The sequence below is a fragment of the Chiloscyllium plagiosum genome, chromosome 1 (assembly GCF_004010195.1).
Source record: "Chiloscyllium plagiosum isolate BGI_BamShark_2017 chromosome 1, ASM401019v2, whole genome shotgun sequence".
Classification (NCBI taxonomy): Eukaryota; Metazoa; Chordata; class Chondrichthyes; order Orectolobiformes; family Hemiscylliidae; genus Chiloscyllium; species Chiloscyllium plagiosum.
This window is the reverse complement of record NC_057710.1, coordinates 74,491,105-74,509,759: the sequence shown is the minus strand read 5'-3', so window position 1 is coordinate 74,509,759 and position 18,655 is coordinate 74,491,105. Positions and strand designations below refer to the sequence as shown.

The following is an 18,655-nucleotide window of genomic DNA, read 5'->3' as shown; positions in this document are numbered from 1 at the left end:
GTGGAGGCTGGTGCAATTGCAACATTTAAGAGTCATTTGGATGGGTATATGAATAGGAAGGGTTTGGAGGGATATGGGCCGGGTGCTGGCAGGTGGGACTAGATTGGGTTAGGATATCTGGTCGGCATGGATGGGTTGGACCTAAGGGTCTGTTTCCATGCTGTACATCTCTATAACTCTATGACAAGCTTCAAGCCAGAATTTCGTCCTGTTAGGAATAGAAATTGGGAGAAGGGGGAGATCCGACACTACGAAAGAATGAATATAGAACACTGGTAAGAATTTACCACCTGTTAAAGAAGCCCAAGAGGATGAAAAGGAGGTAAGAGGCCTCAGGTGTTTTTATGGAAATGGAATGGGACACAGAAAATAACAGTGCCGGTTGTTTTGGAAGGGCACTGGGAAAAGGTGTTTTCACTGCCAGACGGTGGGACACGTAAAGTCACAGTGCTAGTCGTTAAAGAAATGATTCGGAGATGCCGGTGTTGGACTGGGGTGTACAAAGTTAAAAATCACACAACACCAGGTTATAGTCCAACAGGACTATAACCTCTGTAGGTAAAGTTTACTCAAAGAAAGAACAGGGGGAGAAGGACACAAAGTTACAATTTTGAGAGATACAGGATCTAACCGGTCGCTGATAGTAATGGATGAGCGAATATGCACTCTTTCTGATCTGTTACCAGACAGTGTGGTAATTTGTGGAATAGAAGGACAGAAATTTAGTGTTTCACTATGTAAGACCAGGTTGGACAGCCAACTCAAAAATGGGGAAGTTACAGTGGGAGTGATTGACAGAGTGTCAGTTCCAGGAATTCAGTTTGTTCTTGGGATTGATTTGGCAGTGGAGAAGCTCAAAGAAGACCAAGAAATGGGGGAGTTAAAACAGAAATATCCTCGTATTTCCCCAGACTGTGTAGTAACCAGAGCTCCTGATCATAATTCACAGCACAAAGCAAAAAGTAAAGAGAAAGATGAAGAAATTGAGGTTCAGTTAGTGGATATCCTGTTTGATGTAATGGAGAGGGTCAGACAGAAGTGTTTAGTCCTGAAAGGCTGACAGACTTGCAACAGCAAGACATGACAATAACAGAGACGCATGAGGATGCATACTCTGAAAAGGAGACAGAGAATATTCCGAGGGTTATTATCTGAAGGTTAGAATCCTAAGACGGAAATGGAGACCACAGCAGGTTAGTGCAGAAGAGAAATGGGCCGAAGTGCTCCAAACTGTTGGTAGCATAAAGACAGGAGGTGTTATGGGTAGCACATGAACTACCTACAGGAGATCACCTAGGGGTCCCGTTCTTATACCGCCAAAGCATCAGATTGTGTCATTGTCTTTTAATAATCAATATACTCAATTCAAACTTGATTGGAGTTTGGTATTTTTGGGGGTATAATTTAAACTGATTGGCCTAATTCAAATTTGTTTTTGTCTCCAGGCAACCAGCTACACTATCTGCTGGACTAAAAGGTTACATTATATCTACTTGCTGCTGTCAGGTACTTTTGCTAGATTTTAATTTTCTTAAAAGGTACAGTACATCCACATTTTCATAACACTTTGCATGAAATGGAGTCATAGAGTCATAGAGATGTACAGCATGGAAGCAGACCCTTCGGTTCAACTTGTCCATGCCGACCAGATATCCCAACCCAATCTAGTCCCACCTGCCCGCACCCGGCCCATATCCCTCCAAACCCTTCCTATTCATATTCCAATCCAAATGCCTTTTAAATGTCGCAATTGTACCAGCTTCCACCACATTCTCTGGCAGCTCATTCCATACATGTACCACCCTCTGCGTGGAAAAGTTGTCCCTTAGGTCTCTTTTATATCTTTGCCCTCTCACCCTAAACCTCTAGTTCTGGACTCCCCAACCCCAGGGAAAAGGCTTTGTCTATTTACTCTATCCATGCCCCTCAATTTTATTAACCTCTATAAAGTCACCCCTCAGCCTTCGACGCTCCAGGGAAAACAGCCCCAGCCTGTTCAGCCTCTTCCTGTAGCTCAGATCCTCCAACCCTGGCAATATCCTTGTAAATCTTTTCTGAACCCTTTCAAGTTTCACAACATCTTTCCGATAGGAAGGAGACCAGATTTGCACGCTATATTCCAACAGTGGCCTAACCACTGTCCTGTACAGCCGCAACATGACCTCCCAACTCCTGTACTCAATATTCTGAGCAATAAAGGAAAGCATACCAAATGCCTTCTTCACTATCCTATCTACCTCCAACTCCACATTTTATAGGAGCTGTGAACCTGCACTCCAAGATCTCTTTGTTCAGCAACACTCCCTAGGATCTTACCATTAAGTGCATAAGTCCTGCTAAGATCTGCTTTATCAAACTTCAGCACCTCGGATTAATCTGAATTAAACGCCATCTAACACTTCTCAGCCCATTGGCCCATCTGGTCCAGATCCTGTTGTAATCTGAGGTAACCCTCTTCGCTGTCCACTACACTTCCAATTTTGGTGTCATCTGCAAACTTATTAACTACCTCTTATGCTCGCATCCAAATCATTTATGTAAATGACAAAAAGTAGAGGACCCAGCACCGATCCTTGTGGCACTCCACTGGTCACAGGCCTCCAATCTCAAAAACAACCCTCCACCACCACCCTCTGTCTTCTACCTTTGAGCCAGTTCTGTATCCAATGTTAAATGTTAAAACTGGAGACAAAACAAAAACATTTTCTCAGATGGATGGACAAAGATTGTGCCACATTTACCAAGTGACCTTTAAATTTAAAAGTATGCACACATAGCTCTGGCTTCAGGTGTATGCCATCCAACCATACAATGATAATCCACATGATCGAAAATGGCCACACAATGGGAAAACCTAAGCAATTCTTTTTAAAGCTTTGAAGCATGTAAAATGTAGACATTTCTACCAGAAAATGAAGATACTGAAGTGGGTGACATTCCTCCAAATGCAAAGTATATTTCCACAAACAAACAATTATGATGAAAGGAAAGTTGTAACTGACATTCCAATCATACTTTTACTAACGTCTTGGAATAGCAGAGGTGACAGATTATAAAGTACATTTAAACAAAGAGCTGTTTAAAAATGATGTTGAAACAGGTTGCATTTTTAAAGTTAAATAAATGGTCTTTACTCCCAGAGGGTGAGACTTAGATCATCAAAACTAATAGTACTGACTTTTTTTTTAAAAACTGGATAAAAGTTGTGTGAAAATATAAAATCACATATATGCAATTATATTTTACAGATAGCCACTATTACTGAGTATCTGTTCTCAACCAAACATTTAAAATTATGAGAACAATTTAGATAGAGTACTAAAGAGTAGTTGAGAGCAAACGTTTCGCAATATTAAGCATATGCTTAGACATTACTTAAAGTCAATCAAAAAGACTCACATTTTGTTCACAGAGGAGTTTCAGGTCATCTCGTTGGGGAGAGCTACCAAGTCCCCACTGAGCCTCTAAAGCATCGAGCTGATTTGGTACAAGTATATTAGCCCGTCCTTCTCCTGGACCATTTTGATCCACAATTAACTCTTTCACTCTGGCATATTTTTGGGGAAGGAGAAATAAAATATATCATGATGACAGGCTCACTTTTAAGGATAATTTCTCCAGTTAGATTTTAGACTTCAATCTTACTGCCATAATAGACTAAACTTGTAGATTTATAATAAGATTCACATAAAATTGGCATATTCAAGTAATAAAAAGTGTACCAAAAATAAAACATATAGCTTCGGTTTAGCAAAATATCAATAACCAGTTATTGAACTTGTGCATGCTTTGCAAAAAATTAATACTGCAGAATATTATCTAGAAGATACCTCAGCTAAGAACCTCTTACGTTGAATGAAGGTTAACTTTTACATACAAATATAAACCTTTATGATTCCATGGGAAGTAAAGGAGAATTATCTGAGCACTACTTCAGAAAAGACCTTTACTTTGTTTCTCCCTATCATTGGATCTTGATTAACTGCCACTAATTTTGGACACCATCACAGAGCCTTCCTTTGACTGGAAAGAAGGCAATATTTTCATCACTCTCAGTTTCACACACTGCTGAAAACTTTTACCCTTCTCCCACACAGAGAAGAAACCAGGTCAAACTACCACCTGTGTTGCGGTAACCATATTCTCAAGCTCGGCATCCAGTCCCACGATGAATGAAAGCAACCATGTTCTACAACAGATTTCAATAAGTGCCAGTCAATTCCTCATTGTTCAGAGTAAAACCAAAAGACAAGACCTGTCCATTGGGCCAAAATAAACAAAACTACACATCCAATGTCATGATCTGATTCATCTGAACTTGTACAGAGACCGATCTTGGTAATTCACATTCCAAACGTCAAAGAGGATTTGCAGGAATGATAGATCTATAGCAGTACAACTAATTCGGAAAGCATCTTTTATGCTCTTGCTAAGCTAGATCAATCCTGTACATAGTGATTAGATTAGATTAGATTAGATTAGATTAGATTAGATTAGATTAGATTAGATTACTTACAGTGTGGAAACAGGCCCTTCGGCCCAACAAGTCCACACCGCCCTGCCGAAGCGCAACCCACCCATACCCCTACACATCTACCCCTTACCTAACACTAAGGGCAATTTAGCATGGCCAATTCACCTGACCTGCACATCTTTGGACTGTGGGAGGAAACCGGAGCACCCGGAGGAAACCCACGCAGACACGGGGAGAACGTGCAAACTCCACACAGTCAGTCACCTGAGGCGGGAATTGAACCCGGGTCTCTGGCACTGTGAGGCAGCAGTGCTAACCACTGTGCCACCGTGCCACCCACGGTGTTTTGAAAGACCAAAAATCTGTATATTAATGTTTTGAGTCCACTGACCCTCAAGATTAGAACAGAATCACTGGACTTGAAAGATTAATTCAGTTTCCTCTTCACAGATGCTGCAGACCTGCTGAGTTTCTCCAGTATTTTCTGCTTTTGTTTCAGATATCCAACATCTGCTGTTCTTTGGTTTTCAACTAATACAGGGAGCTGAATTTTATATCCTTGCGGATGATGAGAGAAAACAAATGAAGGACTTCACTCCATTATATATGTAAGGGAGATGAGGAAGGGGCATTGGATTTCTGCAAAGCTCCAGATTCTTAAGGATAAAATAAAGGAGCTGGTCTTTCGATGTAAAGTTTGAAAGGATAGGACTTTTGACTTCTCAAACAGCTGAATTCAATCTCTCATGACAAAACTTCAAACAACTCACTAACTAAATGCTACCTGAACCTACCAAGGCAAGTCATTTTAGGATGCCAGACCATAAAGAGGAAGTGGCACAAGACAAGTGTGATGTCACAATGCCATAACAGCAACACGTTTTATACAATTTGAAATGTCTGCTTGAAATTGCAATTACTAACTGTAATAAATAGGTAACTTACATGTTGTAAATGAAAAAAATTGACCATTTCACTTTCTGCAATGGCGAACAAACTGTATATAAATAATCAACAAGATGATCAAGGCATAACCTCTATCAGTAGAGCTGGAATTTAGCACTGCTGGACTAAAACATCCAGAAAACTACAATGCAGAAACACTGTTCCTGGTCTGATTGACCAGTACGTACAATGAAATGCAACACATGAAAGGAAGTTCTCTGTTCACAAGCTTTTTTAAAAAAATTGTCCCCAACATGTTCAGCAAATATATTTGCATCTTCCACTGCACATTTAGAGCCATTTAGTAAAATTGCAGAATAGAGACTTCTGCTAGCTTCTCATCTATTCTTATGTTTCTGCAGTTTTAATTTTTGAGCCATGCACAAATGTCATTTGAAAACATACAATACCACTGCTGAAAATTACACTGCAACTAAAAATATACATATAACCGTGCAAAAACAGAGTTTTGTTAAACACTCCAACAAAAATGGGAAAAGGTGAAGGGGTGAAAGACATGCAACAGAACTTTATACAAATTCTGACAAATAAACAAAAGGTACAGTTTATAGTAAAAACAGAAAATACTGAAAATTACTTAGCAAGTCTGGCAGTATTGGTGTAGAGTAAAAAAAAAATCTTTCATCGGAACTGAACAACTAACTGTGTCTTCACAGACACTGAAAAACTTGCAAAATATTTCCAGGTTTGCTGTTTTTATTTTCAGATTTACACCACAGTATTTTGCTTTAATGGTAGAGCTCGTAGTAATTGATTGATCATAAAGGCCAGTATAAAAGGAATGAGAGGTAGTAGAAGGAAAAGAAACTGATAGAAAGACATAGAAGACCTGGTAGGTGAAGGAGGGAAGTCATCATATTCGAGGTAGGTAGGAGAGAGGTCAGAACGGCTCCCACCACCTTGCTGAAAGGGAATATCCGAGGGACTTATTCCAAACTCCTTTACTCTGCAGTATCAAGCAAATGAGTGAACAAAGGGGGAAACCCAGTCAGGAGGGAACAGTAAAAGACACATTTTTAAAGCTAGAATATTAAAAATATGACATGTAATTCTAGAAATAATACTTCAGCAGAGTTCTGCTTTTTACAAAAGGTCAAAATTAACAGTCAAATATGAAGCTGAAGCCAGCAAAATTGTTACCTTTATCTTAAACAGCTTCATTTGCAATACTAGAATTTTAATGAACTATGGCTAAAAGTAATTTTAATTTCAACTAAAATTGTGTTTTACAAATTATTTGATATTGTATTTTGTGTACTACATCAATAACTGTCAAATTAAATTATTTACACCATTCAATTATTTACTCCATTAAACAATTATATCCAGAAGTTATTACAAGTTTGAGTCTTTCCCTCAAATATTCTCTTACGTACAGTGATGTTCACGGCTATGAGATTAAACAGTCTCGTAATTAGAAATTATTTTCTCAATGTGTGTTTCCTCAATCCTCCTTAAGGTGGACTGAGAACACTTGGTGAAAGATGACCAGTTACAAATCATTAAGGTGCTAAGTTTTGCAGATATAAACTGATTGCACAGAACAACATGTCGTTATGATGACACTATGGCTGTAAGAGGTATATTTTGTCCTTTTTTATTTTAAGAAGGGAGGTTAAGACAGAGATACTGAGTGGCCTGTTCCAAGCCAATAAAGTAAACAGCTTGAGAGACCTTAGGTTTTTGTTTAAAACATTTGGAATAATAACAGCAGCATCGACAGTATGGTGCTGGAAAAGCACAGCAAGTCAGGCAGCATCCGAGGAGCAGGTGAATCGATGTTCCGGGCATAAGCATCAGCAATTCCGAAACATCAATTTTCCTGCTCTTCGGATGCTGCCTGACCTGCTGTGCTTTTCTAGCACCACACTCTCAACTATGGGCAATTTAGCATGGCCAATCCACCTAAACTGCACATCTTTGGACTGTGGGATGAAACCGGAGCAGCCAAAGAAAACTCATGCAGGCATGGGGAGAATTTGCAAACTCCATATAGACAGTAGCCTAAGGGTGGAATTGAACCCTGGTCCCTGGTGCAATGAGGCAGCCGTACTAACTACTGAGCCACCGTGCCACCCCAGGTGTCCACAATGATCATCAAAAATCCATCTATTCTATCTCATTTCCCACCACATGACCCGTAGCTTTGTACGTTATGGCATTTCAAGTGCTTATCTGAGTAATTCTTCAATGTTTTGAGATTTCCCACCTCTACTACCCTTTTAGTTTGAGAGTTCCAGACACCCTTCACCCTCTGGGTGAACTTCTTGTTCCTTACTTTAAAATGGTGCTCCTAGTTATTAACCCCTCAACGAAGGGAGAAGAGGTTTCTCCTATCTACTTTGTCTATCTCCCTCAGAGTTATGTACACATCAATCAGATCCCTCCTTAGACGCCTCTTCTCCAAGGAAAATAATCCAAGCTTATCTAGTCTCTCTTCAAACCTGAATCACTTCAGCACAGGCAACACTCTGGAGAACGTCTTCTGCACCCCTTCTAGTGCAATCACACCCTGCCTGCAGTATGATGAACAGAACTCCTTACAGTACGTCAACTGTGACATAATTAATGTTATATAAACTCTTCCATAACGGCCTTGCTTGTGTATTAAATGCCATTACAGTTAGTTCTTCGATAATGTGATGGTTGCATTCTTGTGCAATCCCACATTATAGAAAAATCACACTTTAGTAACAGCAGTTAAAGCACTGGCGATGTAATCGCATTACAGCCAACACGTTTAAAAGTTCACACTGTAGAAAGAGAATCCTCAATTCATCAATTGCGTTACAGCTGTAATGTTCTATTCTTTGTATCTCTCTTTGGAGGCAGGGCATTCCATGTCCTTACCACTCTCCGAGTAAAGAACCTACCTCTGACATCTGTCCTATAGCTTTAAATTGAGGGGTGATAGATATGTTCCCTAGTGCTAATCATCACCATGCAAGGAAAAAGGCTCTCACTGTCCACCCTATTTTATCCTCCAATCATCTTATATGTCTCAATTAAGTCACCTCTCAAACTTCTTCTAACGAAAACAGCTTCAAGCCTCTCAGCCTTTCCTCAAACGGCATTCTCTCCATACCAGGCAATATCCTGGTAAATCTCCTCTGTACCCTTTCCAATGCTTCCACATCCTTCAGAGAATGGGGCGACCAGAACTGTACACAATACTCCAAGTGCAGCCACACCAGAGTTTTGAACAGCTGCAACATGACCTCATAGCTCCGAAACTCAATCCCTCCACTAACAGAAGCTAACACACCGTACGCCTTCTTAACAACCCTGTCAAACTGGGTGGCAACTTTCAGGGATCTATGCACATGGACACAGAGATCTCTCTGCTCATCCACACTATCAAGAATCTTACCATTAGCCCAGTACCTTGTAATCCTGTTACTCCTTCCAAAATGAATCACCACACACTTTTCTGCATTAAACAACATTTACCAACTCTCAGCCCAGCTCTGCAGCTTCTTTATGTCCCTCTGTAACCTGCAACATCCTTCTGCACAACTCCACCGACCTTAGTGTCATCCGCATATTTACTAACCCATCCTTCTACGCCCTCATCCAGATAATTTATAAAAATGAAAAACAGCAGTGGCCCCAAAAGAGATCCTTGCAGTATGCCACTGGTAACTGAACTCCAGGATGAACATTTCTCATCAACTACCACCCTCTGCCTTCTTAGAACTTGTCAATTTCTGATCCAAACCGTTAAATTACCCTCAATCTCATGTCTCCATTTTTTGTGCAATAGCCTATCGTGGGGTACCTTATCAAATGCCTTACTGAAGTCCATATACATCACATCAACCGCTTCACACTCATCCACGAGTTTGGTGACATTCTCAAAGAACTCAATAAGGTTTATGAGGCATGACCTACCCTTCACAAAACCGTGTTGACCATCTCTACTCAACCTATTCTTCTCTAGAGGACTATAAATCCTTTCTCTTATAACCTTTTCCAACAGTTTATCCACAACTGAAGTAAGGCGCACTAGTCTATAATTATCAGGGTTGTCTCTACTCCCCTTCTTGAACAAGAGAATAACAACATTTGCTATCCTCCAGTCTTCTGGCACTATTCTTGCAGACAATGACGACATAAAGATCAAAGCCAAAGGCTCTGCCACCTCCTCCCTAGCTTCCCAGAAAATCCTAGGATAAATCCAATCTGGCCCAGGGGACTTATCTATTTTCACACTTTCCAGAATTGCTAACACCTGCTCCTCGTGAACCTCAATCCCTTCTAATCTAATAGCTTGGAAATCAGTATTCTCCTCAGCAACATTGTCTTTTTCCAGTGTGAATACTGACGAAAAATATTCATTTAGTGCCCTCCTATATTCTCGGACTCCATACACACAACTTCCCGCTACTATCCTTGATTGACCCTAATCTTTCTCTCATCATTTTTTTATTCCTGACATAGCTTTAGGGTTTTACTTGATCCTACCTGCCAAAGACTTCTCATGTCCCCTCCCAGCTCTTCTTAGTTCTCACTTTCGGTCTTTCCTGGCTAGCTTGTAATTCACAAGTGCCCTAACTGAGCCTTCATGTCTCACCCTTTAATAAGCCTTCTTCTTCCTCTTGACAAAAGATTCAACTTCTTTAGTAAACCATAGCTCCTGCACTTGACAACTTCTTCCCTGCCTGACTGGTACATATTTATCAAAGACCCGCAGTAGCTGTACCTTGAATAAGCTCCACATTTCAATTACGCCCATCCCCTGCAGTTTCCTTCCCCATCCTATGCATCCTAAATCTTGCCTAATCGCATCATAATTGCCTTTCCGCCAGCTATAACTCTTGCCCTGCAGTATATACCTATCCCTTTCCACTGTTAAAATAAACATAACTGAATTGTGGTCACTATCACCAAAGTGCTCAGCTACCTCCAATTCTAACACCTGGCCTGGCTCATTACCCAGTACCAAATCCAAATGTGGCCTCGCCTCCTGCTAGCCTATCTACATACTGTGTCAAGAAACCCTCCTGCACACACTGCACAAAAATTGACCTATTTAAAGTACTTGAACTATAGCGTTTCCAGTCAATAGTTGGAAAGTTGAAGTCTCCCATAACAACTACACTGTTACTCTCGCTCCAATCCAGAATCATCTTTGCAATCCTTTCCTCTACATCTCTGTTACTTTTCGGAGGCCTATAGAAAACTCTCAACAGGGTGACCGCTCCTTTCCTGATTCTAACCTCAGCCAATACTATCTCAGTAGATGAGTCCTCATCAGTCTTTTCTGCCACCATAATAGTGTCCTTGACTAACAATGCCACACCTCCCCTTCTTTTACTACCTTCCCTGTTCTTAGTGAAACATCTAAACCCCAGAACCTGCAACAACTATTCCTGTCCCTGCTCTGTCCATTTCTCCAAAATGGCCTCAACATCGAAGTCCCAGGTACCAACCCATGCTGCAAGTTCAACCAGCTTCGTCTGGATGCTTCTAGTGTTGAAACAGACACACTTTAAACCACCTTCCTGCCTGCCGATACACTTTTGCCGAGCTTATGACCACACTACTCTCAACCTCCTGTATACACTAGAGCTACAATTCAGGTTTCCATCCCTCCTGCTGAATTAGTTTAAATCCTCCCAAAGAACATTAGCAAATTGTCCCCCCAGGATATTGGTACCCTTCTGGTTCAGGTGTAGACCATCCTGTTTGTAAAGGTCCCACCTACCGCAGAATGAACCCCAATTATCCAGGTATCTGAATCCCTCCCTTCTGCATCATCCCAATAGCCTCGTGTTCAACTCCTCTCTCTCCCTATTCCTCGTCTCGGTAGCATGTGGCACGCGTAACAAACCAGAGATAACAACTCTTGTTAGATTTACTGGCCTGTAGTTTCCTGGATAATGGTACTATATTAGCTGTACTCCAGACTTCTGTCACCCTCCTGTGCTGCAGACAATTTGAAAATTAACGTCAGAACCTCTGCAATCTCCCCCTTTTCCTCCCACAGCAGCCTGGGATACATCTTATCTGAGTCTGGGGATTTATCCATGTTCAAGCCTGCTGAAACCTCCTCTCTCTCAATGCTAATTTGTGCAAGTATATCAGCTCCCCTCCTTGAACTACATTTGTATTCACTGTAGAGAAAGTCAAGGTATTCAAGTGAAAGCAAGGCTGTCTTTTGGCTCCAAAAAGATTGCCAATTTGGTGCCTAATTCACCCTACTCTTTTACTGGTTATTCTCTTGCCCCAAGTTTACTTATAAAAATTTTTGAATTCTCCTTAACATTATCTCCTTGTATTTTACATGACATCTCTTGACTATGCTAATTTTTTTTTAAAAAGTATCTCCCTGAATTTTCTATACTCTGACAGCCAGTGTTTTGAATATCTTGCTTAAAGATTCTATTCCCTAGAATACAGAACTGCCAGTCCTATCCTTCCCTCAACCATGTCTCTGTTATAGTGATGATGTCATATCCCACACAGTATACACTGTGAATCAACATGGTCAGGACATGGGCAAGTTCTCATTCACTGCACTATGCCTTTTTCTTAGATCTAACTAACTGACTGCCATTTGTCTTTTTCTCTGTTGTGTCTGTGTACCCAACTAGTGGGAGGGGTATCCCTCCGACCTATTCTCCAGTCTGCAGGAAAACTAGTCACCTCACCCCACATTGCTGAGGCTCAGGAGAAATATCCCTTGTTATCCTTAGAATGAAAAAACAGAAATCATGATTTCATAGGCTTGAGTGGAGACAATGATCCTCACTGTTTCAATCTGAAATAGATTAGGAGTGGTGATATTCCAGAACCCAACTCATATAGATTTATTGCACATGCAGCAAGACAACCATTTAATTAACAACATTTCAAAAATATCTGTCGAAATATTTATTGGTGGTTCCTGGCCTTCATGACAACACCTCCCAGTCCTATGAAGAAAAAGATTAATTTTTAAAATTTGTGCATCATTAGCTGGTGTTATTAGCACCACAATGCTGTTTGTCATAACCAAATGATTTGCTCAGATCATTTCAAGGATTATTAAGAATTAACCATGTTGTTGTGATTCTGGAGTCACGTGTTGGCCAGAATGAGAAGGACAACAGCTTTCCTTCCTTAAATAACATGAGCAAACAGAGCTTTAATGATAATCCAACAGCTTCATGGTAACTTTTCGTTCCAGATTCCAGTATATCAAACTCACTTCTTAAACTATCAAGAATGTACAAAACATGCAATGTTAAGCTCTTAATGTTTGACTGAAAGGCATGTGACATTTAAGATTTAAATACATGAAGCTTAAATTCAAAATGCGTTAACAATTCTTATACTGCTACAAATGGAACAAAACAGAATTTTGTAGCTTCAATATTTAAGTTAGGTAAATAACATTAAAAGACTTCCAGATAAGTTCTTACTTTATAACATGAAAATGGGGATGGCAACTTTGTTTCATTTACTTGATTTTGAAAATCATACCTGTTTGCATATCTAAGTGTGTTTAGTGTGTTCTCACATGAACCCATTCCTGGAGAGATAGTTGCGATCTATAAATGCACAAAGTTTAGAAGATTGCATATCAATCCAAATGCATCAACAATTTTCACCAATCTCCAGTTCAAGATTCATGATGAAGTAAAAACCACCAGTAAGCTACCCCTTTGAAATACTGCAATTTCAGACCACGAATGCAGAATTATTTATGTTCACAGCCAGATTGTATCCACAGTCAAAAGTTGGTAACAGTGAGCAAAAGCAGAGACTTAGTTGCTCAGTAGAACTTGAAATGAATAAATTAATCTTTTAAAGTTTTAAAAATGGAAGGATAACTGATAGAAAGCACTTATCCCAATGATTTATAGATTCATACATGGAAACAGACGCTTAGGTCTGACTCATCTATGCCAACCAGATATCCTAAACAAATGTAATCCCATTTGCCAGCACTTCGCTCATACCCCCCCCAAACCCTTCTTATTCATAATCCCATACAGATTGCCTTTTAAATGTTGTAGCTGTAGCAGCCTCCACTACGTCCTCTGGCAGTTCATTACACACACACACACACGTTTTAAATTCTTCCCCTCTCAGCCAAAACTTATGACCTCTAGTTCTGGACACCCCCATCCCATTGGAATGACCATGTATATTTACCCTATCCATGCCCCTCATGATTTTGTAAACCTCGATAAGGTCACCCCTCAGCCTCAGATGCTCCATGGAAAACAGCCCCAGTCTATTCAGCCTTTCCCTATAGCTCATACCCTCCAACCTTGTCAATATCCTAGTAAATCCTTTCTGAACCCTTTCAAGTTTCATAACATCTTTCCGATCTTTGGGTTGTCTTTTTTTTTTGCAAGCGTGACTTTGTCACTATTATAATAAGATTTGCAAATGTTGGTTTCAATAGAATTGCATACCCTTAGCTGAGTAACAGTGACTGAGTAATCATGCATCATTTTGAAAAGTTCTGCTTCCTTTGTGTTATTGGAGATGCAGGATTAAAATTCTTGCCTCTGAAGAAATGCTTAATTTGTTTGCCAGGAACTTATGTTTATTGAGTATAGGAACCAACTTGTCTCACTGGCTACCCCATTAGGGTCAATTTGTGATTGTGCCATTTTGTTTTGTTTTGTTTTGTTTTGAACATTACAGCGCAGTACAGGCCCTTCAGCCCTCGATGTTGCACTGCCCTGTCATACTAATCTGAAGCCCATCCCACCTACACTATTCCATGTACGTCCATTTGCCTGTCCAATGAAGACTTAAATGCATTTAAACTTGGCAAATCTACTACCGATGCAGGCAAAGCATTCCATACCCTTACTACTCTCTGAGTAAAGAAACTACATCTGACATCTGTCTTATACCTATCTCCCCTCACTTTAAAGTTGTGTCCCTTCATTTCTGCCGTCCCCATACTTGGAAAAAGGTTCGCCCTGTCCACTCTATCTAACCCTCTGATTATCTTGTATGTCTCTATTAAGTCACCTCTCAACCTTCTTCTCTCTAACGAGTACAGCCTCAAAGCCCTCAGCCTTTCCTCATAAGACATTCCTTCCATACCAGGCAACATCCTAGTAAATCTCCTCTGCACCCTTTCCAAAGCTTCCACATTCTTCTTATAATGCGGTGACCAGAACAGTACACAATACTCTAAGTGTGGCCATACCAGAGCTTTGATTCCTTCCAATCATGCTTTCATCACTATAAAAAGGATACGAAGCATCTGAGAGTCCTGGAGATGGTGAAATAGAAAGGTTGAGGAAGTGGTGGTAAAGAAATAGAATGAGTGCAGATTTGGAGATGGAGAGGTATAAAGACGGAGGAAAACGAGACAGATTTTCAACAACAGAACTAGGGTGTGGAGATGAGATAGAGAGAGTGAAAAATTGGAGATGGAGGATGATGAGGGATTGGAGATGTTGAAATTGACTAAGGAATTTGAAAGGTTAAGCCAAACAGAGGGAGGGGTTGATGATGAGGGAACCAAGTGAGGGGAGGATTGAAAATGGAGAAATACAAAGAATGGAGAGATACCAAGACTGAAAAGTTAGTGACAGAGAGATGCACAGTGAGGAACTGGATGCGCAGAGATAGAAAGAGTGAAGGATTAGAGACTTAAGGAAAAACAGAACAAAGGATCAGAAATGAAGAAACAGAGAGAAACACTGAAGACAGAAAAAGGATGTAGGTTTACTCGCTGAGCTGGAAGGTTCGTTTTCAGACATTTCATCACCATACTAGGTAACATCATCAGTGAGCCTCCCGATGAAGCACTGGTGGCATGGTCTGCTTTCTATTTATGTGTTTAGGTTTCCTTGGGTTGGTGACACCATTTCCTGTGGTGACATCATTTCTGGTTCTTTGTCTCAGGGGTGGTAAATGGGATCCAAGTCAATGTGTTTGTTGGTAGAGTTCCAGTTGGAATGCCATGTTTCTAGGAATTCTCATGCATGTCTCTGTTTGGCTTGTCCTAGAATGGATGTGCTGTCCCAGTCAAAGTAGTGCCCTTCCTCATCTGTATGTAAGGATACTAGTGAGAGAGGGTCATGACCTTTTGTGGCTAGCTGATATTTATGTATCCTGGTGGCTGGTTTTCTGCCTGTTTGTTCAATGTAGTGTTTGTTACAGTTCTTGTAAATATTCTCAAAACTCACTAACAGAAAAAGAAATTGGATTTAGACAGAGACATTCCAAATAGAGATTAGATTGGGGATTAGGATATGGATAGACTTATGGAATGGTAATGTGCTTAGATACAGTGGGGGAATTGGAGATAAAGATTAGATTAGATTACTTAGTGTGAAAACAGGACCTTCCGCCCAACCAGTCCACACCGACCTGCCGAAGCGCAACCCACCTAGACCCATTCCCTGACATTTACCCCTGCCCCTAATACTACGGGTAATTTAGCACAGTCAATTCACTTAACCTGCACATTTTTGGACTGTGGGAGGAAACCAGAGCACCTGGAGGAAACCCATGCAGACACGAAGAGAATGTGCAAACTCCACACAGTCAGTCGCCTGAGGCGGGAATTTAATCCGGGTCTCTGGCGCTGTGAAGCAGCAGTGCTAACCACTGTACCACTATGCCACCGTGCCGCCCAAGATGATAGACCTAGTAATAAGAGATAGGCCTAGTAATAATTTTATGATGGGATTGGGGAAAGAAAGAGTCAGAAATTAGATGCAACAATTGAGAGATGGTTAAAGTAAGAAACTTGAGTTAGAGTCATCAAGTTGTACAGTACGGGACAAACCCTTCAGTCCAACTCATCCATGCCGATCAGATACCCTAAATTAATCTACTCCCATTTGCCAGCATTTGGCCCATATCCTTCCAAACGGTCCCAATTCATGTACTCATGGAGACACAGAGTAACAGATAGTAAATTTGCAGGTAAGGTAGACAGAATGGACATTTTGGATGTGTTATGATAGAGTGAATAATTAGAGGTGTAGTGGTACAGCATATGGATAACTGAAGATGAAGAGTGTGTGAAAGGTTGAGGTTTCAGAGATAGATAGGTAGAGAGAATAATGGATTGGACAGAGTGAAGAACTGGAGGTGTGGATAGACAAAGTGAGAAAATGGAGACGTGGTTGAGAGTGAATGATTTGAAATAGAGTTCTGAACAAAATAAGAGATTGGATACAGTGTAATAGAGTGATTGGAGAAGAAATACACAGAGAAGGATTGTAGGTGGAAAGATAGAGGGTGAGATTCGAGATGGCATGATTGAGAGAGTAGAGAGATTGATGGAAAGGTAGAATCAGGAATTTGAAACAGAGACACACAAAATAATGCATTATAGATGGAAAGATAAATATGAGTGAGGGATTGGAGGGGGAGAAATGGATACATCGGGCCACTGGAGACGGACAATGAGGGATTGAAAATGGAGAGATAGACAAGTGCGTGACAGGAAGTGGACAGAAAATTAACAGAAAGTGAGAGACTAGAGAGGGATGAAAAAGCAGAATCAAGAATTTGGGATGAAGATAGCATTATAGATGGAGTAGATAATGTGAGGTATTGGTAATGGAGGAAGAGACAGTGTGAGAGATTGAGAGTTGGATCGCTGACTTTTAGGAAGGCAAACGTTTAATCTCAAACATGTCTTAAGTGCAGTGATTATAACAAGGTCAGCCAAGCAGATCTCAGAATACAATTTTCCTGACTAGGGATCCCTGGTTGACAGATAAGAACAGGAGTGTCAGACATCTTGTTCATTTAGAGAGCTGGCTCTGAGGGAGCCGGATCAGCATCAAGGACTCTCCGCATGTAAATAAAGGGTGACTTTGTAATGGTATACCAGCCTCTGTGAAGTTATTTCAAGCTTGACTCATTTGATCCTGCTGTCAAAGACTGGACCCAGTATGTGGAAAGAATGCGTTATTTTTTCCAGGCAAATGACACTAGGGCAGTGGACCCGGAGCTTTCTCAGTCATTAGGAACCTAACTTTCCCTGAGGCACCAGATACTAAAACTTTTTAAAGAGTTGGCAGATTTAGTTACGATATATTACAACCCAAAGCTGCCTCTTATTCTGACACATTTTCATTTTACTAGGCAATTCAAGAACTGGGGGAATCTGTAACAGGATTTTTGACTAGGCTAAGACAACTAGGCTAAGACAACTAGGCTAAGACTCCCTATCTTTTATCTTAGCCTGCTGGACAAACTGTCCTCATTCCTGAAGAAGGGCTAATGCCCGAAACGTCGATTCTCCTGTTCCCTAGATGCTGCCTGACCTGCTGCGCTTTTCCAGCAACACATTTCCATCTAAGACAACTGGAGAAACATGGGACTTTGGTTTAATCCTTAATGGGATGCTGAGAGATTGGTTGGTATGTGGGACTAATGATATAATCATGTAAAAGCCTCGAATAGCAGAAGCCCTACTGGACTTCAAACAAGCACTACAACTGGCTTTATCATTGGAAAATGCGGCAAGTGGAACATATGAGTCACAGGGTATTCCGATGGAAGTGGACTCCTCGCCAGTCTGACTGAGTTTGGGAAATACCACTTGAGTGAAGGCAACTGCAGAGCCTCGCTCAGGAAAAGTCATGACCAGAAACTCTAGGTCAGCCCACAGCAAAACCCCAAAACACAGCCAAGCCTCTGCCAAATGGTTAAAATATTCTTCAGGATCCTGGGTGGCCAGCCATTGTAGTTACTGCTGGTATGTGTTCAGACAGCAAAAGAGTCCCATAAGACCTAAATTAAGTAAGATATCCAGAAGAGTGCACATCCTGGAAAGTCCATCTAAATCTGGTCTGGAACAGTTTAATTGCTGAGAAACATCCAAATCCGAACCAAAATAAACATCTGGTTAAATGGTCACTGGGCTTTAATAGAGATCAATACCAGCGTGGCTATTTCAGTGATCGCAGAACCAATCTTTAACAAAATTTGCGGTCGACTCCAACTCTCAAGTTTGCACAAGACCGAGCTTGACTGAGAACCCTTACCAGGGACCCTTGACAGATTAAGGGTGCAACTTTGGTTTCAGTCTCATATGAGAAGCAGCTGGTTCACTTACCACTGATTGTAGTAAAACATTCAGACCCAAGTGTGATGGGCAAAATTGGTAGAGAAACATTCATCTATATTGCCTCAACATCTTTGGATTAGGAAATGGATGCCTAAGTGAAGTCCTAACTGAATATCCAGAAGTCTTTCAGGAAGGCCTAGGAAGCCAAGGCCACCTTGTAT

The 18,655-nt window shown here is 40.8% G+C and overlaps 1 protein-coding gene across 1 annotated transcript in view; it reads right to left on the bottom strand.

Moving 5' to 3' along the window:
* kif2a (kinesin family member 2A) overlaps positions 1-18,655 on the bottom strand; it is a 93,044-nt gene that overhangs the window by 22,973 nt on the left and 51,416 nt on the right. The window contains exons 13-15 of the mRNA XM_043700426.1: positions 12,908-12,975; positions 6,270-6,386; positions 3,400-3,547 (exon numbers count right to left, since the gene is read on the bottom strand). Of these exons, the coding sequence (XP_043556361.1) occupies positions 3,400-3,547; positions 6,270-6,386; positions 12,908-12,975 (333 nt within the window). The remainder of the gene's footprint in view (positions 1-3,399; positions 3,548-6,269; positions 6,387-12,907; positions 12,976-18,655) is intronic.